The 15,920-nt window shown below is 39.3% G+C and overlaps 1 protein-coding gene across 5 annotated transcripts in view; it reads right to left on the bottom strand.

The window, feature by feature from the left end:
* Positions 1-12,610, bottom strand: part of GDPD4 (glycerophosphodiester phosphodiesterase domain containing 4) — a 144,827-nt gene extending 132,217 nt beyond the window's left edge. For 4 of the 5 annotated variants that reach the window (XR_003517535.1, XR_003517537.1, XR_003517538.1 and 1 more), the window contains exons 1-3: positions 12,524-12,610; positions 6,355-6,554; positions 2,046-2,149 (exon numbers count right to left, since the gene is read on the bottom strand). Coding sequence is in view for 1 of the 5 variants with exons in the window: in XM_027580376.2 (XP_027436177.2) it covers positions 2,046-2,149; positions 6,355-6,540 (290 nt within the window). In the remaining 4 variants the exon portion in view is untranslated. Of the gene's footprint in view, positions 1-2,045; positions 2,150-6,354; positions 6,555-8,378; positions 8,446-12,523 lie in introns of those variants that run through there. The other variant, XR_003517536.1, reaches the window with a different exon arrangement.
* Between the last annotated feature and the right edge of the window lie 3,310 nt (positions 12,611-15,920).

Here is a 15,920-nt window from a genome sequence, read left to right as displayed (position 1 = left end):
AGCAGGGAGTGAGGGGTGGGTGAGTACAATGGGTGAAGGCGGAAAAAAAGGTACAAACTTCCAGTTATAAAGTCAGTCAGTCCTGGGGATGTAATGTAAAGCATAGTGACTGTAATTGATATATTTCTAAAGTTGCTAAGAGAATAGATCTTAAAAGTTGCCATCACAAAAAAAAAAAAAGGAATTTGTAACAATGAGTGGTGATGAATGTTAATTAAATTTATTATGGTGATCATTTTGCAATACAGACAACATCAAATTATTATGTTGTACACCTGAAACTAATACAATGTTGTATGTCAATTATATCTCAATAAAAACTTTTTTAAAATTGGGGGAAATTTTCTAAATATAAGAAATGAAATATTTTTGTATTTCAAGTGCTTTGTAATAAAACTTAGAACTGATCCATAAAGACTGCATATAAACTGATGAGAAAACTCACTAAAAATACCATAAGATAAGGGGCAAAGAAGAAAACTAAAAAGAAAATTGAATTAAACAAGTTTTAACACTTAATCAATGATTAAAACAAAACAAATTCTATCTAGAAAATTAATAAAAATTATTCAAAATAAGAATGGTTAATGCTGTCAGTGACAGGTTAAAATAGAAACTCTCACAGTGCCCAGGTGGCTCAGTTGATTGAGCATCCAACTCTTAATCTCGGCTCAGGTCATGATCTCAGGGTGGTAAGATTGAGCCCAAAATCGGCTCTGCAATGGGCGTCGAGCCTGCTTAAGATTCTCTCTCCTTCCCTCTCCCTTTGCCCCTCCCCCATCCCCACTTGGGTAAACATGCGCACATGCTCTCTCTTTCGCTAAAAAAAAAAAATAGAAACTCTCATATACCTCTGTCATGAATGAAAATCACTACAGTCTTTTGAGAAAGTACTTCAGCAACAGGCATAACGAACATTACAAATATTTATTCTTCTTGACTCAATAACTCAATAGGTCATTCTAAGACCTAAGTCAGAATACAAAGCTTTCTCTGCATTCTTATTTCATAAAACAAAAATTTGGAAACATAATACATAACAATAAAAAGTGGTTAAGTATATTACAGTACCCTCATGTCTGAAATATTTTGAAACCATTTAAAATGATGTTCAGTTTTTAATAACTTGTCAAAATGTTATTAAGTGTAAAGGAAAAACAAAATTATATATATGTATGGTATGAGTGCAATAATATAAAAACAAGCGTAGAAAAAAAGGCTGGGAAATATACCAACAAGTGATAGTCACTCAAGAATAGACAAAGCAAATTTTTATATTTTCCAACTTCTTATATTTAAAATAACAAACAGGGGTGCTTGGGTGGCTCAGTTGGTTAAATGTCCAAATCTTGATTTTGGCTCAGGGTCATGAGATCGAGTCCCATGCTGTGTGTGTGTGGAGCCTGCTTATGATTTTTTCTCTCCTTCTCCCCTCCCCGACTCTTAAAACAAAATACATTTTACTTCTATAAAAGTAAAACAACTGTATTCCATTTTTTTTAAAAAGCCTCATATGCAAACATACCCCTTTCTCCCCCAAATATCAAATAATGGGTAAGATTTGCAACCATCAGGCCAGAGAAACTGGAATTGGTGGGAGCAGTCCAGGTTCAAGAGTCTGGCCATGAAAGGATGCCGAGAAGGACCCCCACCTGTGTTCAGAGTACTAGGAAGCTCCCTGGGGACAGCAGGAAGAGGCAGAGGACGGAGGTGAGGCAGAGACATGAGGGTTCGTGGACAGAGAACATGAAGACCAACTAATGTAGACATCAGTAGCCCAGACAAAAAGACTGAGGAACAAGGTTTCAGGGAGTTATTTGAATAGCTTCCCAATGAGCCAGATTCAGTCTAAACGTGGAAGGTAAGCCTCATAGGTGAGGGTGCCAAGATCCTTCCTCCACGCCAGAGTCAGGCCTCTCATCCACCCACTGTGGAAGGACCAATTTTGTGACCCTCCCTCTTATGCAACCATATCTTTTCAGCCTAAGATGGCCCGCAAACCAAAGAGCCACTATATAAATGAAAATACAAAATGTGAAACTCACCAGTCAAAGCCAAAGTATTCATTTGAAGTTTCTATCCACACGAACAGCAAAACCACAGACAATAAAAATGAAAAAATTAGAAATGGATAAAATAACTGCTCTCTCTGGGAAGAGAAAGAAAGAAGTATAAATTAGTTCCATGTATCCACGGCACCTCAGCAGTATCTGTATATACTTGTCAAAGTTGTGCCGAGTTGCAATTGCATGCATTACCCTCCAGAGGCTGGAGGGACCACTGTAGTCTCTTTACCCCTAGGGAATTTTGTATAAGCCTATTTATAACATTTATTACACTTAAATGCAATTACATGTTTATCTGTTTGTGAGACAGTTTCTTCTCTGAGGAAACGGAACTTCAGTTACACACCTCCCTCCTGCCAGTATCTAGCACAGTTCCTTAAATGCAGCTGGCTCTTAACAGTCATCTGTTGGATTCGTTCACCTCTCCATCTACCAAACGTTTGTTTGCTGACTCATTCGTTGAGTAATTCATTCAATCATCACTCAATGGTTCATTTAGTCACTGACCTACCCAAATTTGGGAGATGGGGGACAGGTTTGGGAATAAAGCTTTTTTTTTTTTTTAAGATTTTCTTTATTTGACAGAGAGAGACACAGCAAGAGAGGGAACACAAGCAGGGGGAGGGGGGGAGGGAGAAGCAGGTTTCCTGCAGAGCAGGGAGCCCGATGCGGGGCTCGATCCCAGGACCCTGGGATCATGACCTGAGCCGAAGGCAGACGCTTAATGACTGAGCCACCCAGGCACCTGAATAAAGCCTTTTTTTTTTTTTTTTTGAGTAGCTACCTTGTGCCACTACGATGCTAGAAATTTCACAAACTACTTTCATTTATTTTTCAATATGGCCATATAAGCTAGGTATCGTTAACCTTACTTTGCAAAAGAACTTTGCTCAGAGAGGTAAAGTAATTGACTCAAGTTCACACAGCCAAGAAGTGTCAGGGACACTACCCAGATCTCTGAGCCTAAAGCCAGGATGGAGGATATCTTTACAGAGGAGGTGTTCAAACAGCCTTGAAGGCAACCCCGTTTACTGAAAGTCACATCACAAACCAGTCATGCCAGAGGTTGCCAAATCCTTCCCAGGAACGTTAGGTTTGGGTTGTTACCTGAGTTATAATCTTAACACTTCTGTATCACCCGAATAAGAATTCTGCCTCTTTGGGACCCTGCATTTAATCATTTAACACTGGAAAGAATAATCCCTGCCCTGTCTAAATTATGGCATTATCGTGAAAAGCAAAAATAAAGAAACAAAATGGAAAATGTAGAAACTGTATTCCAAAAAGATGAGAGACATTACAGCTATCAAAATGTACTTTCTGAGTGTAGGAGGATGAAGAGCACAGGATCTTTGACTCAGATCTTATGCTCATACTCTACTAAATCTTATGTGGACTTTTAAAAATGTATCAGATTATGTCATTACCCTGCTCAAAACCCTGCCAGAGCTTCTTATGGTAGTAACATACCATCAGACCGCCTGCCATGGCAATGAGGTCCTCCATGATCAACACCTGTCCATCCGTGACCTCATCCCATTCTACACACTCCATTTCTGAACTCCAGCCACACTGGCCTTCTTTCTGTTTCTAGAATATAACCGAATTTGTTTCCACCTCAAAATCTTTGTACTGTCTGGTTCCTCTGCCTGGAATACTTTTGCCCCCAGATATACACATGGCTGACTCTACCTCTCCATTTAGGAGACAGTTCACATGACACTTTTTCAAAGAGGTCTTCTCCAACCACTCTCCCATCCCAGGTTCTAACACATTTTCCTGTTTATTATCTTCAAAGCTCTTATCACGATCTGAAATTATCTTTCTTCATTTATCGTCTATTAACTATCTCGTCTCACTAGATTGTAAACTGCAGGAGGGCTGAGGCTTTAGTTGTCTTATTCACTGTGGCACATAGTTAAGTGTCCCACTAACTTGTTTTTGTTGAATAAATCCATTTCCTCATTTTGATTCTCATTGTTGGCATTCTTGCTCAATCATTTTCAAAGGTTCCCCACTGTTTATGAGAGAAAGTTCAAATACTTTAGCTTGACACAAAGATGCTTCATAATTTGATCAAAATACTCCTTTCCAACCCTACTACTTGCCATTGCTTTATATGCCCCTAATTCAACAGTGGAAATTTGTTTTTCCTAAACACACCACTGTGCTTCCTCTATCCCTTGACTTCTGACCACCTCATTCCCTCTACCCACAATTCCTTATACCAATATTTCTGTATGTGAAAGATCACTTCCACAAGTCAGTGACTCCATGAAGAGTTTAATGGGGGCTACTTTTGTGACAAGCCCAATTCTAAGGGTCTTCCACATATTACCTCTTCCATCCCCACAACAAATCCTATTGGTGGGTACTACTATTACCATCTCCATTATTCTAATGAGGAATCTAAAGCACCAGATGTTAAGTAACTTGCCTAAGGTAACACAGTGGTAAAGCTATAATTTGGAGATAGTCAGTGGTAAAGCCATAAATTGAATCCAGGCAGTCTTTTCCCAAAACACAAGATCTTAGTTCTTATGCTATATGCTATACTTCTTCCCCTGAGCAGAAATGGGGCCTTGAGAATTATCTAGGAACCTTAGGAATTATCTAGTTAAATTTCCTAGCTATAGAGAGACTCAGAGATCTCACATAGCCAGCCCAAGGGCAGAGTGGGAAATAGTACCCAAACATTCTCCCAGGCTCTAGTTCAGGGATTTTTCCATAATACCACACTGCCTCAAATGTCATCCTGCCCACGAAGCCTTCCTTTTCCTTCCCTCACTACATAGTAACTCTCATGTAATTTACTGCCTCATCCCTAATAATTATCTGTTGAATCAATTCATTCTTCTCCATCTTTACCATCACTACTCTAATCCAGGCCACCAACATCTCTTACCTTAAATACTACTATCACATTCTCTTTGAAGGCAAAGACACCTCCCTCCCTGTTTTGTACCTTCCAATGCATCCTCCACATGATCAAATAATCATTCCAAAACATCTATCAGGCAACAACAGCTTGAACTCTTCCAGGACTCTTTATCCCCTACATGGCAGAGAGCAAATTCTTAAAACCAAACAACACCGGTCCCATCTCCCTCTCTAGCTTCGTTTCCCTTCTCCGTTTTTATCCTCTGTCCCACCGAAGATAAACCTTATACCAATGCTCCTTGACTCCTCCAATACAGTTTCTTCTGCCATCCCCTAATCCTTACTTACCCGATGCTTAAGCACCTTTCACTTTCTATATGAAGTTGTTTTCAGCCCCTCCCTTGGCACATGGAGGCATGTATGCATATACACATATACACACAAATACCCTCAGTATTTTGAGACTGTATTATGCTCATCTCTTCCACCAGTAGACTACAAATTGTTTGAGAGAAGCAACCATATCTAAGGCATTTCTGTTATTCCCAGTCACTAGTATATAGACTAGTCCTTATAAACTATAAGCTAGTAGAATATATAGGAAGGTAAGATATAGGAGACAGAAGAATACTTCTCCTAATCTAGGCAAGCTTCCCATTTCTACCCCTTTCCTTGTGTTCCCCATCTTAGGCATAAGAAACTAGTGATCCAACTGGTCAGAATCTCAGACCCTGGTTGGACTGTATTTATAAGTACATGAAGGTACAGGATATGGCCCTCCTCTTATTGCTTCAGTGTGCTCATCATTTGGTCTCTTGTATCAAATGGCTCACCAGAGGATCCCCACATATAGCTGAGAGTTTAAAGTAGGAGGCCGTCAATAAGGTTAGGCCACATGTTACCACTTAGCCTAACTAAAGTTTCTCATTAGGGAAAATCAGGCATTAGCCTGACCAATAATAAAGGAATACCTTGTTTCCCACTTGCTGTTATTTTTCTCATAAACATAGCTCCTTTGGGAAACTCACAATGAAGAGAGAATTAAAGATTCAGGCATTAATGTAATCCAAGTCAAAAACATCTAATTATACCTAAACTTCACTTCACAAGACTCACTAAATGAATAAGAGCAAAAGTAAATCAATGAGTAAATGAATGACATAAAAGAGATATTTAAAAAAAAAGAGAGAGAAGTAAAGAATAAAAGTGAAAGAAGATGTAGAAATCAAGCATGTGTTTCTGTAAGGTTAACTTTGGCTCCAGAACTGCAGCAGGCTTTTCATCAAAGAACTAGAGCCCTACCATGCCCAGTCCTGGAGAATCTAATAAACCCTCACAGGGGCAGGGACCAGCCCATGTTCCCCACATCTGAGAAAGTATGGTCCAACTCCTTCCCATCTCTCTGTACCCAAGAGCAGCAGCAGGGTCCAGGTCTAGACTTTTTCTCCTGCTTGATTTGCCACTCGCAGTTGTAGCAACCAGTAATGAGGGTGATATAGCATTGTCGGTTGCAGCCGCATAGGATCCATGGACTATGCCTTTTCAGATTTCTTCTCCTCTGGCTCCCAGGCTCTATCCTGTTGGCCTTAGGCATGGTTCACCCTCTTGCTGAAAAGAAAAATAAAATGATTAGGATCTAATACTCCTTCAAATGTTTCCTACCTCACTGTTCTACAGAAAATTCCATTAAAAAAAGATAGACTTTAAAAGTTATAATCTAGGATAATGCACTGGATTCGGTGAAGATGAGTAGAGCGTCACCCTACCTTTTCCACTAACTTGTTTAGTATTTACTGCAGTCATGCACCATTCGAGGTTTAGTTTTCTTACTTCTAAAGTGGGACCATATTCTCTGCCCTAGACAACTAATAAATGCTGAGAGCATCTAATTAGATAATATATACATACTATAGAAATGATACAAATGTGTTTTTTCAACCGTAATATGCTCTTGAAATAACTTGAGATCTTAAGAGGCATGGGTGAGATATGTGAAAAATATAATCATTGACTAATAAGTGACTCAGATATATAGCTGCCTGCCCCATCCCTTTCATTCCTCTCCCATCTGGAATTAGTTAGGGTTAGCCTCAATTTAAATGATGGAATTTTCGGGGCGCCTGGGTGGCTCAGTCGGTTGGGCGACAGCCTTTGGCTCAGGTCATGGTCTCAGGGTCCTGGGATCGAGCCCCGCATTGGGCACCCTGCTCAGCAGGAAGCCTGCTTCTCCCTTTCCTACTCCCCCTGCTTGTGTTCCCTCTCTTGCTGTCTCTCTCTCTCTGTCAAATAAATAAATAAAATCTCTAAAATAAATAAATAAATAAATGATGAAATTTTCAAAATAGCAATGGCTGAAAAAAGACAAGTTTGTTTTTTCTTTTGCTAACAAAAATATTTCAAAAATGTGGTATGGGGGCGCCTGGGTGTCTCAGTCTTTAAGCATCTGCCTTTGGCTTGGGTCATGATCCCAGGGTCCTGGGATCAAGCCCTGCATCAGGCTCCCTGCTCGGTGGGAAGCCTGCTTCTCCCTCTCCCACTCCCCCTGCTTGTGTTCCTGCTCTATCTCTCTGTCAAATAAATAAATAAAATCTTTAAAAAAATGTGGTATGTGGCTTCACAATGTCATTAAGAACCCAGACATCTTCCATCTTGCTGTTCCACTGCAGCACAGGGCTTCCTTCTCAGGGTCCAAAATGGCTCTTCGAGCTACATCTATCATTCTAAATTCCAACCAGGAGAAAGGAAGAAGAACTAAGAAGGATGTTCCCCTTACTCTAAGGACACTTACAGAAGTTGAACATGACATTTCACTGACAGGGTTTTTTCTTACTAGGGAAGGAAGGAAGCAAGCAAGCAGGAGAGAGAAAGAAAGAAAGAGAGAGAAAGGAAGATACTGAGCTATGTCTAGTGCCACTACCGAATTTTCTCATCCTATTGTGATAGGACACTTCCAGATAATGTATGGAATTAGGGGCAAAAAAAAAAAAAAAAAGGATAACCAAGAACCCAAATTATTTAAAAATAAACAAACAAGAAGTCTTAAAGGGCCTGATCCCAGGCAACAGTCTCTGCCCCTAAAAACTTTCTGTAGTGCTCCACTCTGTTTTTCTGTGAAAGGCAGTGTTGTAGTTCAGAGTGCATAGTCTCAATGTACACTTCTGGCAAAAAATGGGAGTAACAGGGACTGGAGTAACCTTCCCAGCTTAAGTGACTAAAAAACTGGGGAAAATATGAAAGAAAAGTTTTCATACAGTGGGCAACAGGCAGTGAAGGATAGCAATCCTTGAAAGAGAAGAAACAAAGGAAGTGAGTATTGTAAATGCAATCTGGATTGTTTCCAGGATGAAGCCCTGGGATTGAGAATGTAGGTGGATCCTGGCAGTATCTCTGAACTGAGCAGACAGAAATGGAAGTTTGGGGAAGGAAAAATACCTCCCTCTGTGTCTTCCCGAGTCTCCAATTGAATAATAATCGTTACATGCTTGTGAAGGAATTACCAGATGCTAGAAAAAGAATCACATAAAATGAGGTGGTTATACAATCTTTAGAGCTCATAAAAGGCTGGGAATAGTTGGTGTTTCCTAGAGAGCAGAGAAACCTTATAATACATGAGGCACTAGAAAGCATACTCAGAAGGGTATTGCTTCAATAGTGGGGAAAAAATTAGGCCTACATTAAAGGTTACTAAGGACTATAGCCTGGCCAAACAATGCTTAAAAATGAGTTTCAAATTAGTCAAAATGTTTCCAAATAACTTGGCTCTGTTCTGAAACAAAGATCAGAATTAAAAAAAAAAATACAAGAAGTAGCCAACAAAACAAAATTCTCAATGCCTAGCATCCAATCAAAAATTACCAGGACCATAAAAAAGTAAGAGAGTGCACCCATATGGAGGAAAAAACTATCAATCAACAGCTCAGAAACGTCTCAGATGATAGAATTAGTAGGGAAGGACACCAAACATTTTTACAACTGTATTCAATATGTTGAAGACAGTAGAAGAAAATAAGCATGTTAAGGAGAGACATGGAAGGTATTTTTTTTTAAAAGATGTAAACTGAACTTTTAGAGATGAAAGACATAATGTCTGAGATGAAAAATACGCTGCAAGGATTAATACCAGATTAGACACTACAAAAGAAAGGATTAGGGAATTTGAGAATTTTTTTTTTAAATGAAGAGATCAACTGTGAGCTGCAGAACAACTATAAGCAGTCTAATATAAACATGCCTGGAGTCCCTAAAAGAGGGAGAGAGAGAAAGGGATAAACACAATATTTGAAAAATTAATGGCCAAAATGTTTCCAAATATGATGAAAACTATAAACCTACAGACCCAAAAAGCACAACAAACCCCAAGGAAAAGGCACATACAGCAAACTACAAGACACATCATAATCAAGATGCTTAAAAACACTAGTAAAGAGAAAAATCTCACCACCAGCCACAGAGGAAAGGCATATTACATGTAGAGGAACAAAGATGACTTCTTGACATTTTTTTCAACAAAAATAATTTGTTGAAAATAATACAAGCCAAAAGACAGTGGAGCAACATCTTTAAAGAACTGAACAAAACATGTTAAGCTCACCATAAACTGTCCTAAAAAATGAAAGTTCATCAGGGATATGGCCTATAGTTTTCTTTTTTACTGGTGTCTGTATCTGGTTTTGGTATCAGGGTCATGCTGGACTCACCGAATGAATTTGGGAGTTTTCCTTTCTCTTCTATTTTTTGGAATAGTTTGAGAAGAATAGGTATTAAGTCTTCTCTAAATGTTTGGTAGAGGGAAGCCTGGGTGGCTCAGTCAGTTAGCATCTGCCTTCGGCTCAGGTCATTACCCCAGAGTCTGGGGATTGAGTCTGAAGTCAGTCTCCTTGCTCAGCAGGGAGTCTGCTTCTCCCTCTCCCTCTCTGCCCCTCCCCCTGCTCGTGTTTTCTCTCTCTCTCTCACTCACTTTCTCAAATAAAAAATTGGTTTTATTTATTTATTTGAGAGAGAGAGCAAGCATACAAGCAAGGCAGATTAAGCAGATGCTCAATCAACTGAGCCACACAGGTGCCCCAATAAATAAAATCTTAAAAAAATTTTTTTTAAATGAAAGTGAAATAAAGACCTTTCAGATATTCAAAACTAGAAGAATTAATCACCAGCTGACTTACACTACAAGAAATGTTAAGATTATTCAATATGAAGGAAAAAGGTACCAGGTGGAAATGCACATTTACATAAAGAAATGAGGTGCACCAGAAATATTAAATATATGGGTGGATATAAAACAATGTTTTTCTTATTTATAAAATTATTTCAGAAGATAATTGACTGAAGCAAAAACAGTAACAATGAATACTGCAGCCTATAACAATTATAGAAATAAAAGGTATGACAACAATAGTTCAAAGGCCAGGAGCAGGAAAATGAAAGTGTAGTGTTACTCAGTTCTCATATGAAGTGGTATAATATTACTTGAAAATAGACTCTGATAAGTTAAAGACGTATACTGTACACCACAAAGTAACCTCTGGGAAAAGGTGTATGTATGTAATAAGCCAACAAAGAAAATAAAATGAAATCATAAATATTATCCAATCAAAAAGAAAGCAAGAAAAAAGTGAAAAGGGAACACAGGAGAACAAATAGCAAGTAGTTAATCAAATTTCAACTTAAATATACCAGTAATTCCTTTAAATATAAACAGTCTAAATGTTCCAAGTTTAAAAACATTAAAAATTGTCTACATGGATTAAAATAACAAAGCCCAACAATATGCTCTTTATAAGAATTTGGTTTGTTGTTACAGAAGGTAAAAGAATGGAAAAATTAGTGCCCATTACCAGGACAATGCCGTATACCAATCAAAGATGAAACCTGAGTCACATGTAACAATAAGCATTTACTGCTCATACTCTGCTGATCTAGACTGGCCTCAGCTAGTATGACTGGGGTGACCTGGCTCCACTCCATGTGTGGCTCAACCAGGTTGGCCTGAGTATATTCTCATGGTGGTGGAAGTTGTCCAAGAGAGTAAGTCAGCACATGCAAATCCATCTCAAGGCTCTGCTTCAAAGGATGTCTTCAAGTCAAAGTCAGAAGCAGAGTAAGTCAACTCATGGTAGGAGGGCATTATAAGTTACAAGGCAAAAAGACTGTGAAGCCAAATGACACAAACTACCTCATTAGTTACCAGCAGATCAAAGGACCTTGCTTTTTGCTTGAGGCAAAAAGCATTAGTAAAAACAAAGAAGGACATTTCATAATGATGCAAAATGACTTAAAAAATAATTTTCAATTTATAGGCACCCAATCACACGGCTTCTACAGAAGAAACAGACAAATCCACAATCATGGTGGGAGATTTAGCATACTTCACTCAATAAATGATATAATAAGCAGACAAAAAAGTCCAAAAGGATACAGAAGATTTTAACAACTCGATTAACAAATTAATCTTAATTAACATTTATAGAACACTATACTCAATGTTTGCAGAATGTACATTCTTTTCAATTGCAACATTTATCAAAAGTTATATATTGAACCACACAACTGTTTTTAATAAGCTTATAAGAATTGAAATCTTAAGAGTATATTTTCTGACTACAGTGCAGTTCAGCTAGAAATCAGTAAGAAAAAGGTAACTACAAAAATACACATTTGGGAATTTAACACTATATAAAAACCCATGGGTCTAAGGAAAATAATCACAATGGAAATGTGAAAAAGTCTGAATTGGCTGATGATGAAACTGTGATGAAACTATATGAATCTGGTGTGACCAGCTGCAAATATTGGTACATCCAAGAACAAAAATTTTGTGACTGGAATGGTGGTAAACTGCTTGAATATTGAATAAAAGGCCACAAGAATCATTACCACAATTTCCCACATACCTACAGATCCTTGAAGCTCAATAATATTTAGGGAAAGATAAAGAGTTTCCCTTCCAAACCTCCAGCAGCCTGCCGAAATCTCCACTTGGATTTCTCACAGACATCTCAAAATTAATATATCCCAAACTGAACCCCTGCTTTCCCCTCCCAAACTTATTCCTTGTGAAGTCTGTCGCATCTCAGCAAAGGGCACCACCGTTCACCCTATGCTTGAGTCAAACACCAGGGTGTGCTTGCCAGGACTGAGAAACTAGAGCAAGAATTACGCTCCGTCCATGAGTAACTCGGAAACTGGGCAAGAAACAACATTTTCACACGCTGAACACAGGCAGCGTTGGGCTAAGACCACCGAGAAGGGAGAAACAAACGAGCTGGGCCCTTCCCACCTGTAGGGATGTACGAACAAGCCGACCGCAGGCCAGCCGTGGACGTCAGCCAAGCCACTGGGCCTGCCCGGCTTGATGCCCCTGTCGCCCATTGACCGGCAAAGGGACAGGCAGAAGCGCTTTGGTCTCAGCTTCCTCGACTGAGCACAGGAGTAATGGCAGCTCCCAGTTCACCACACCCAGTGAGCCTCCTGGGTACAAGTGCCTCAGGTTTGGCTGCCAACTTGATAATATTTATGTAGCTTCCTACTCCTGGAGATGCTTAAGGGGGGGTAAGCACAGAGCTGGACACGTTACTTACGACGGCGTCAAAGCCTCAAACGCAAACGCGAATTCCCCACTGGAGAAGACCAGCTTCTCTCAAGATGGTCGCCTGGTTCAACTAGGCTGTGGCGGCCGCCAAGTGGGGGGCGTGGCCAGGGGCGTGGCTTCAGGTGCTCCATCCGGCCGCAAGGCTGAGTTTCAGGTGGACCCTCAAGCTTAGCTCAGAGCACCGCGTCTTAAATGTGTATTTTAAGGTGTATTCTGTTTTATTTTGCTTCTTATAAAAATAATTTCAGCATAAGCTTGGTTCTCGCTAATCATTTAGTTCGGGCATTAGCTTTTTTGTAGCCGAGTTATTTACAGATTATCTCATTTTTTACTATTTTTTTCTTGTCTTCCCCCCCCCCCGGCCCCCACCCTACTTCAAACAATGGGCCTCAGTTTTGTTTGTTTAATCTTTGATTCCTCGGCTATTTCTGTAGCTCTGACCTCATTTCTGAGCTCTGAGACCATTATATCCAGTCGCCTGATGGTCATCTTTATTTGAATTGTCCCGCTGTTTAAACACCTCAAACTCAGTATACCCTACGCTGAATTATTTCCCTTCAAAACGGCTCCACCTCCTGTGGCTCCAAATTGTTAAATGGCAAGACCTGAAACCAAAGCTCCATTCTTGACTCCTCCCTTTCCTTTGCAGCGTCCCTCCCCCCTCCTGCCCTCACACTTCCTGTCCATTTCTGCTAGTGCTTCCCTTGTGATATTCAATGCCCACTAGGCCCCTAACCATCTCAGTAGGTACCAGCTGCTTAGTACTGCTGTGGTAAGGGCTAAGATAGTTACTTCAGTAGGCTTCCAAAGAATCTCGCTACTTCCACTTTACCGTTTCCCAAATTTACCTTTTTTTTTTCAAAGATGTTATTTGTCTGAGAGAGAGAGAGCACGTGCACACAGCGCAGGGGCACGGACTCAATTTTGTAGACTCATTATTCATCTAATTAAATTGTTCTTTTGCAATGAATATTGTTCAAAGTCTGGTAGCCTTGTCTGATCTTAGACAAAAAGTATGAACTCAAAAGAGATTGCGTTGGAGGAACTCAATTCTGTTTTTTTAAGATTTTCAAAACTGCAAACTGAAGGTTTGCTCGTCATTTTTTCAGAACTCTTTCTTCGTAGTGTAGTGGCTCTTAGTCCAATAGTTTCCATAAGGAATAAGCTGATCTGAGATAAAGTTTTTTCTCATGATTGTTGTCACACTATGGTTTTACAGAGATTCCTGCTAAAAACAACGTAAGAGAGTTTGCAGATTGCTGTAGTCCATAAAACCAACTTCGTATATTTTGCAAACATGCATTCACACACACACCCACACACACACAAACACGTGCATGTGCATTTAAAACATCTAGCAATAGCTATTCCAGCATTTTTGTAGCTTTCCTATTATTGTAAGAGCAATTTTATCACTCACTGTTTGGACTAAAGAATGAGTAAACAATCAAAGGTTGTTTTGAGTACTCATTATATAAATCAGCAAAATGATAAAACTGACACAAATAAACTGAAGACCTGTGGCTACATACACATAGGTGGTCTAATGCAGCCTCCGATTTCTCTCTTGGCAGCATGCTGGGGCTTGAGTCCAGACTCTGGTCAACTGTACAACAGTGTATCATGCCCAAAGTTTGGACATTATCTTTGCTAAATGCATACAGCACTCCTGTTTTAACAAGTGTCCTTTTTATTTAAAGTAATGAATCTCCTCTTAAGTAAAAGATCATTGAAATTAGTACTTTTGCTTTTAATACACCTATAATGAAGAAATATTGAACTACAAATCTGAAAGAGATACTAAATACTAATATTAGGGCTTAGCAATTTGGTAGGGAAATTAGCAATTTGGTAGGGAAAAAAGGGAGGCCCTGGGCTTTTAAACAGGGCATCCTCAAGCAGCTTCAAATGGATACAAGTTTTTATCAATGTTTGATTTATCTTTTGGTTCTATAGCCAGAAACCAGTTATTGGCCAAGATGCTTAAGCAAACCTAGACTCCTAGTTATTATAAAACCTTCATTTTGGTGCCAGTAAAAGAGTCTCCTGACAAACCAGGTAATTTCAAACATTGTAAAACGGGACTGAATGTGCTGGGTGTGAGAGATTGTGTTAAATGCTTTATATACATTATTTTGTTTGCTCGGAATCTTAAGGTAGATACTATTTTTTTTAAGATTTCAAGTTTCTGTTTAAATTCTAGTTGGTTAACATATATGGTAAAATTGGTTTCGGGTGTAGAATTTAGTGATTCATCACGTACATATAACACCTAGTGCTCTTCAATAACAAGTGACTTCCTTAATACCCATCACTCATTTAGCCCATCCCCTGCCCACCACCCTCCATCAACCCTCCGTTTGTTCTCTATAGTTGAGTCTCTTATGATTTGCTTCCCTCTCCTTTTATTTTCCTTTCCCATATGTTCATCTGTTTTGTGTCTTAAATTCCACATATGAGTGAAATCGTATGATATTTGTCCTTCTCTGATTGACTTATTTTGTTTAGCATAATACCCTCTAGTTCCATCCACATCAGTGCAAATGGCAAGATTTCATTCTTTTTGATGGCTGAAAAATGTTCCATTGTGTATATATACCACATCTTCTTTATCCATTCACCTGTCCGTGGACATCTGGGCTCTTTCCATATTTTAGCTATTGTAGATGATGCTGCTATAAATATTGGGGTGCATGTGCCCCTTTGAATCAGTATTTTTGTATCCTTTGGATAAATACCTAGTAATGTGATTGCTGGGTCATAGGATAATTCTATTTTTAACTATTTGAGGAAACTCCATACTGTTTTCCAGGGTGGCTGCACCACTTTGCATTCCCACCAACAGTATAAAAGGGTTCGGTTCCCCTTTCTCCACAACCTCACCAACATCTGTTGTTTCCTTTGTTGTTAATTTTAGCCATTCTGACAGGGATGAGATGGTATCTCATCATGGTTTTGACTTGTATTTCCCTGATGATAAGTGATGTTGAGCAACTTTTCATGCGTCTATTAACCATCTGGATGTCTTCCTTGGAGAAATGTCTGTTCGTGTCTTGTGCGGCATCACAATTCCGGACTTCCAGCTCTATTACAAAGCTGTCATCATCAAGACAGTATGGTACTGGCACAAAAACAGACACATAGATCAATGGAACAGAATAGAGAGCCCAGAAATGGACCCTCAACTCTATGGTCAACTCATCTTTGACAAAGCAGGAAAGAATGTCCAATGGCAAAAAGACAGTCTCTTCAACAAATGGTGTTGGGAAAATTGGACAGCCACATGCAGAAGAATGAAACTGGACCATTTCCTTACACCACACACAAAAATAGACTCCAAATGGTTGAAAGACCTAAACGTGAGACAGGAGTCCATCAAAATCCTA

The sequence above is a fragment of the Zalophus californianus genome, chromosome 11, assembly GCF_009762305.2.
Source record: "Zalophus californianus isolate mZalCal1 chromosome 11, mZalCal1.pri.v2, whole genome shotgun sequence".
Taxonomy (NCBI): Eukaryota; Metazoa; Chordata; class Mammalia; order Carnivora; family Otariidae; genus Zalophus; species Zalophus californianus.
Note: the sequence above shows the minus strand (reverse complement) of the source record. Positions and strands in the feature narration are given on the sequence as shown.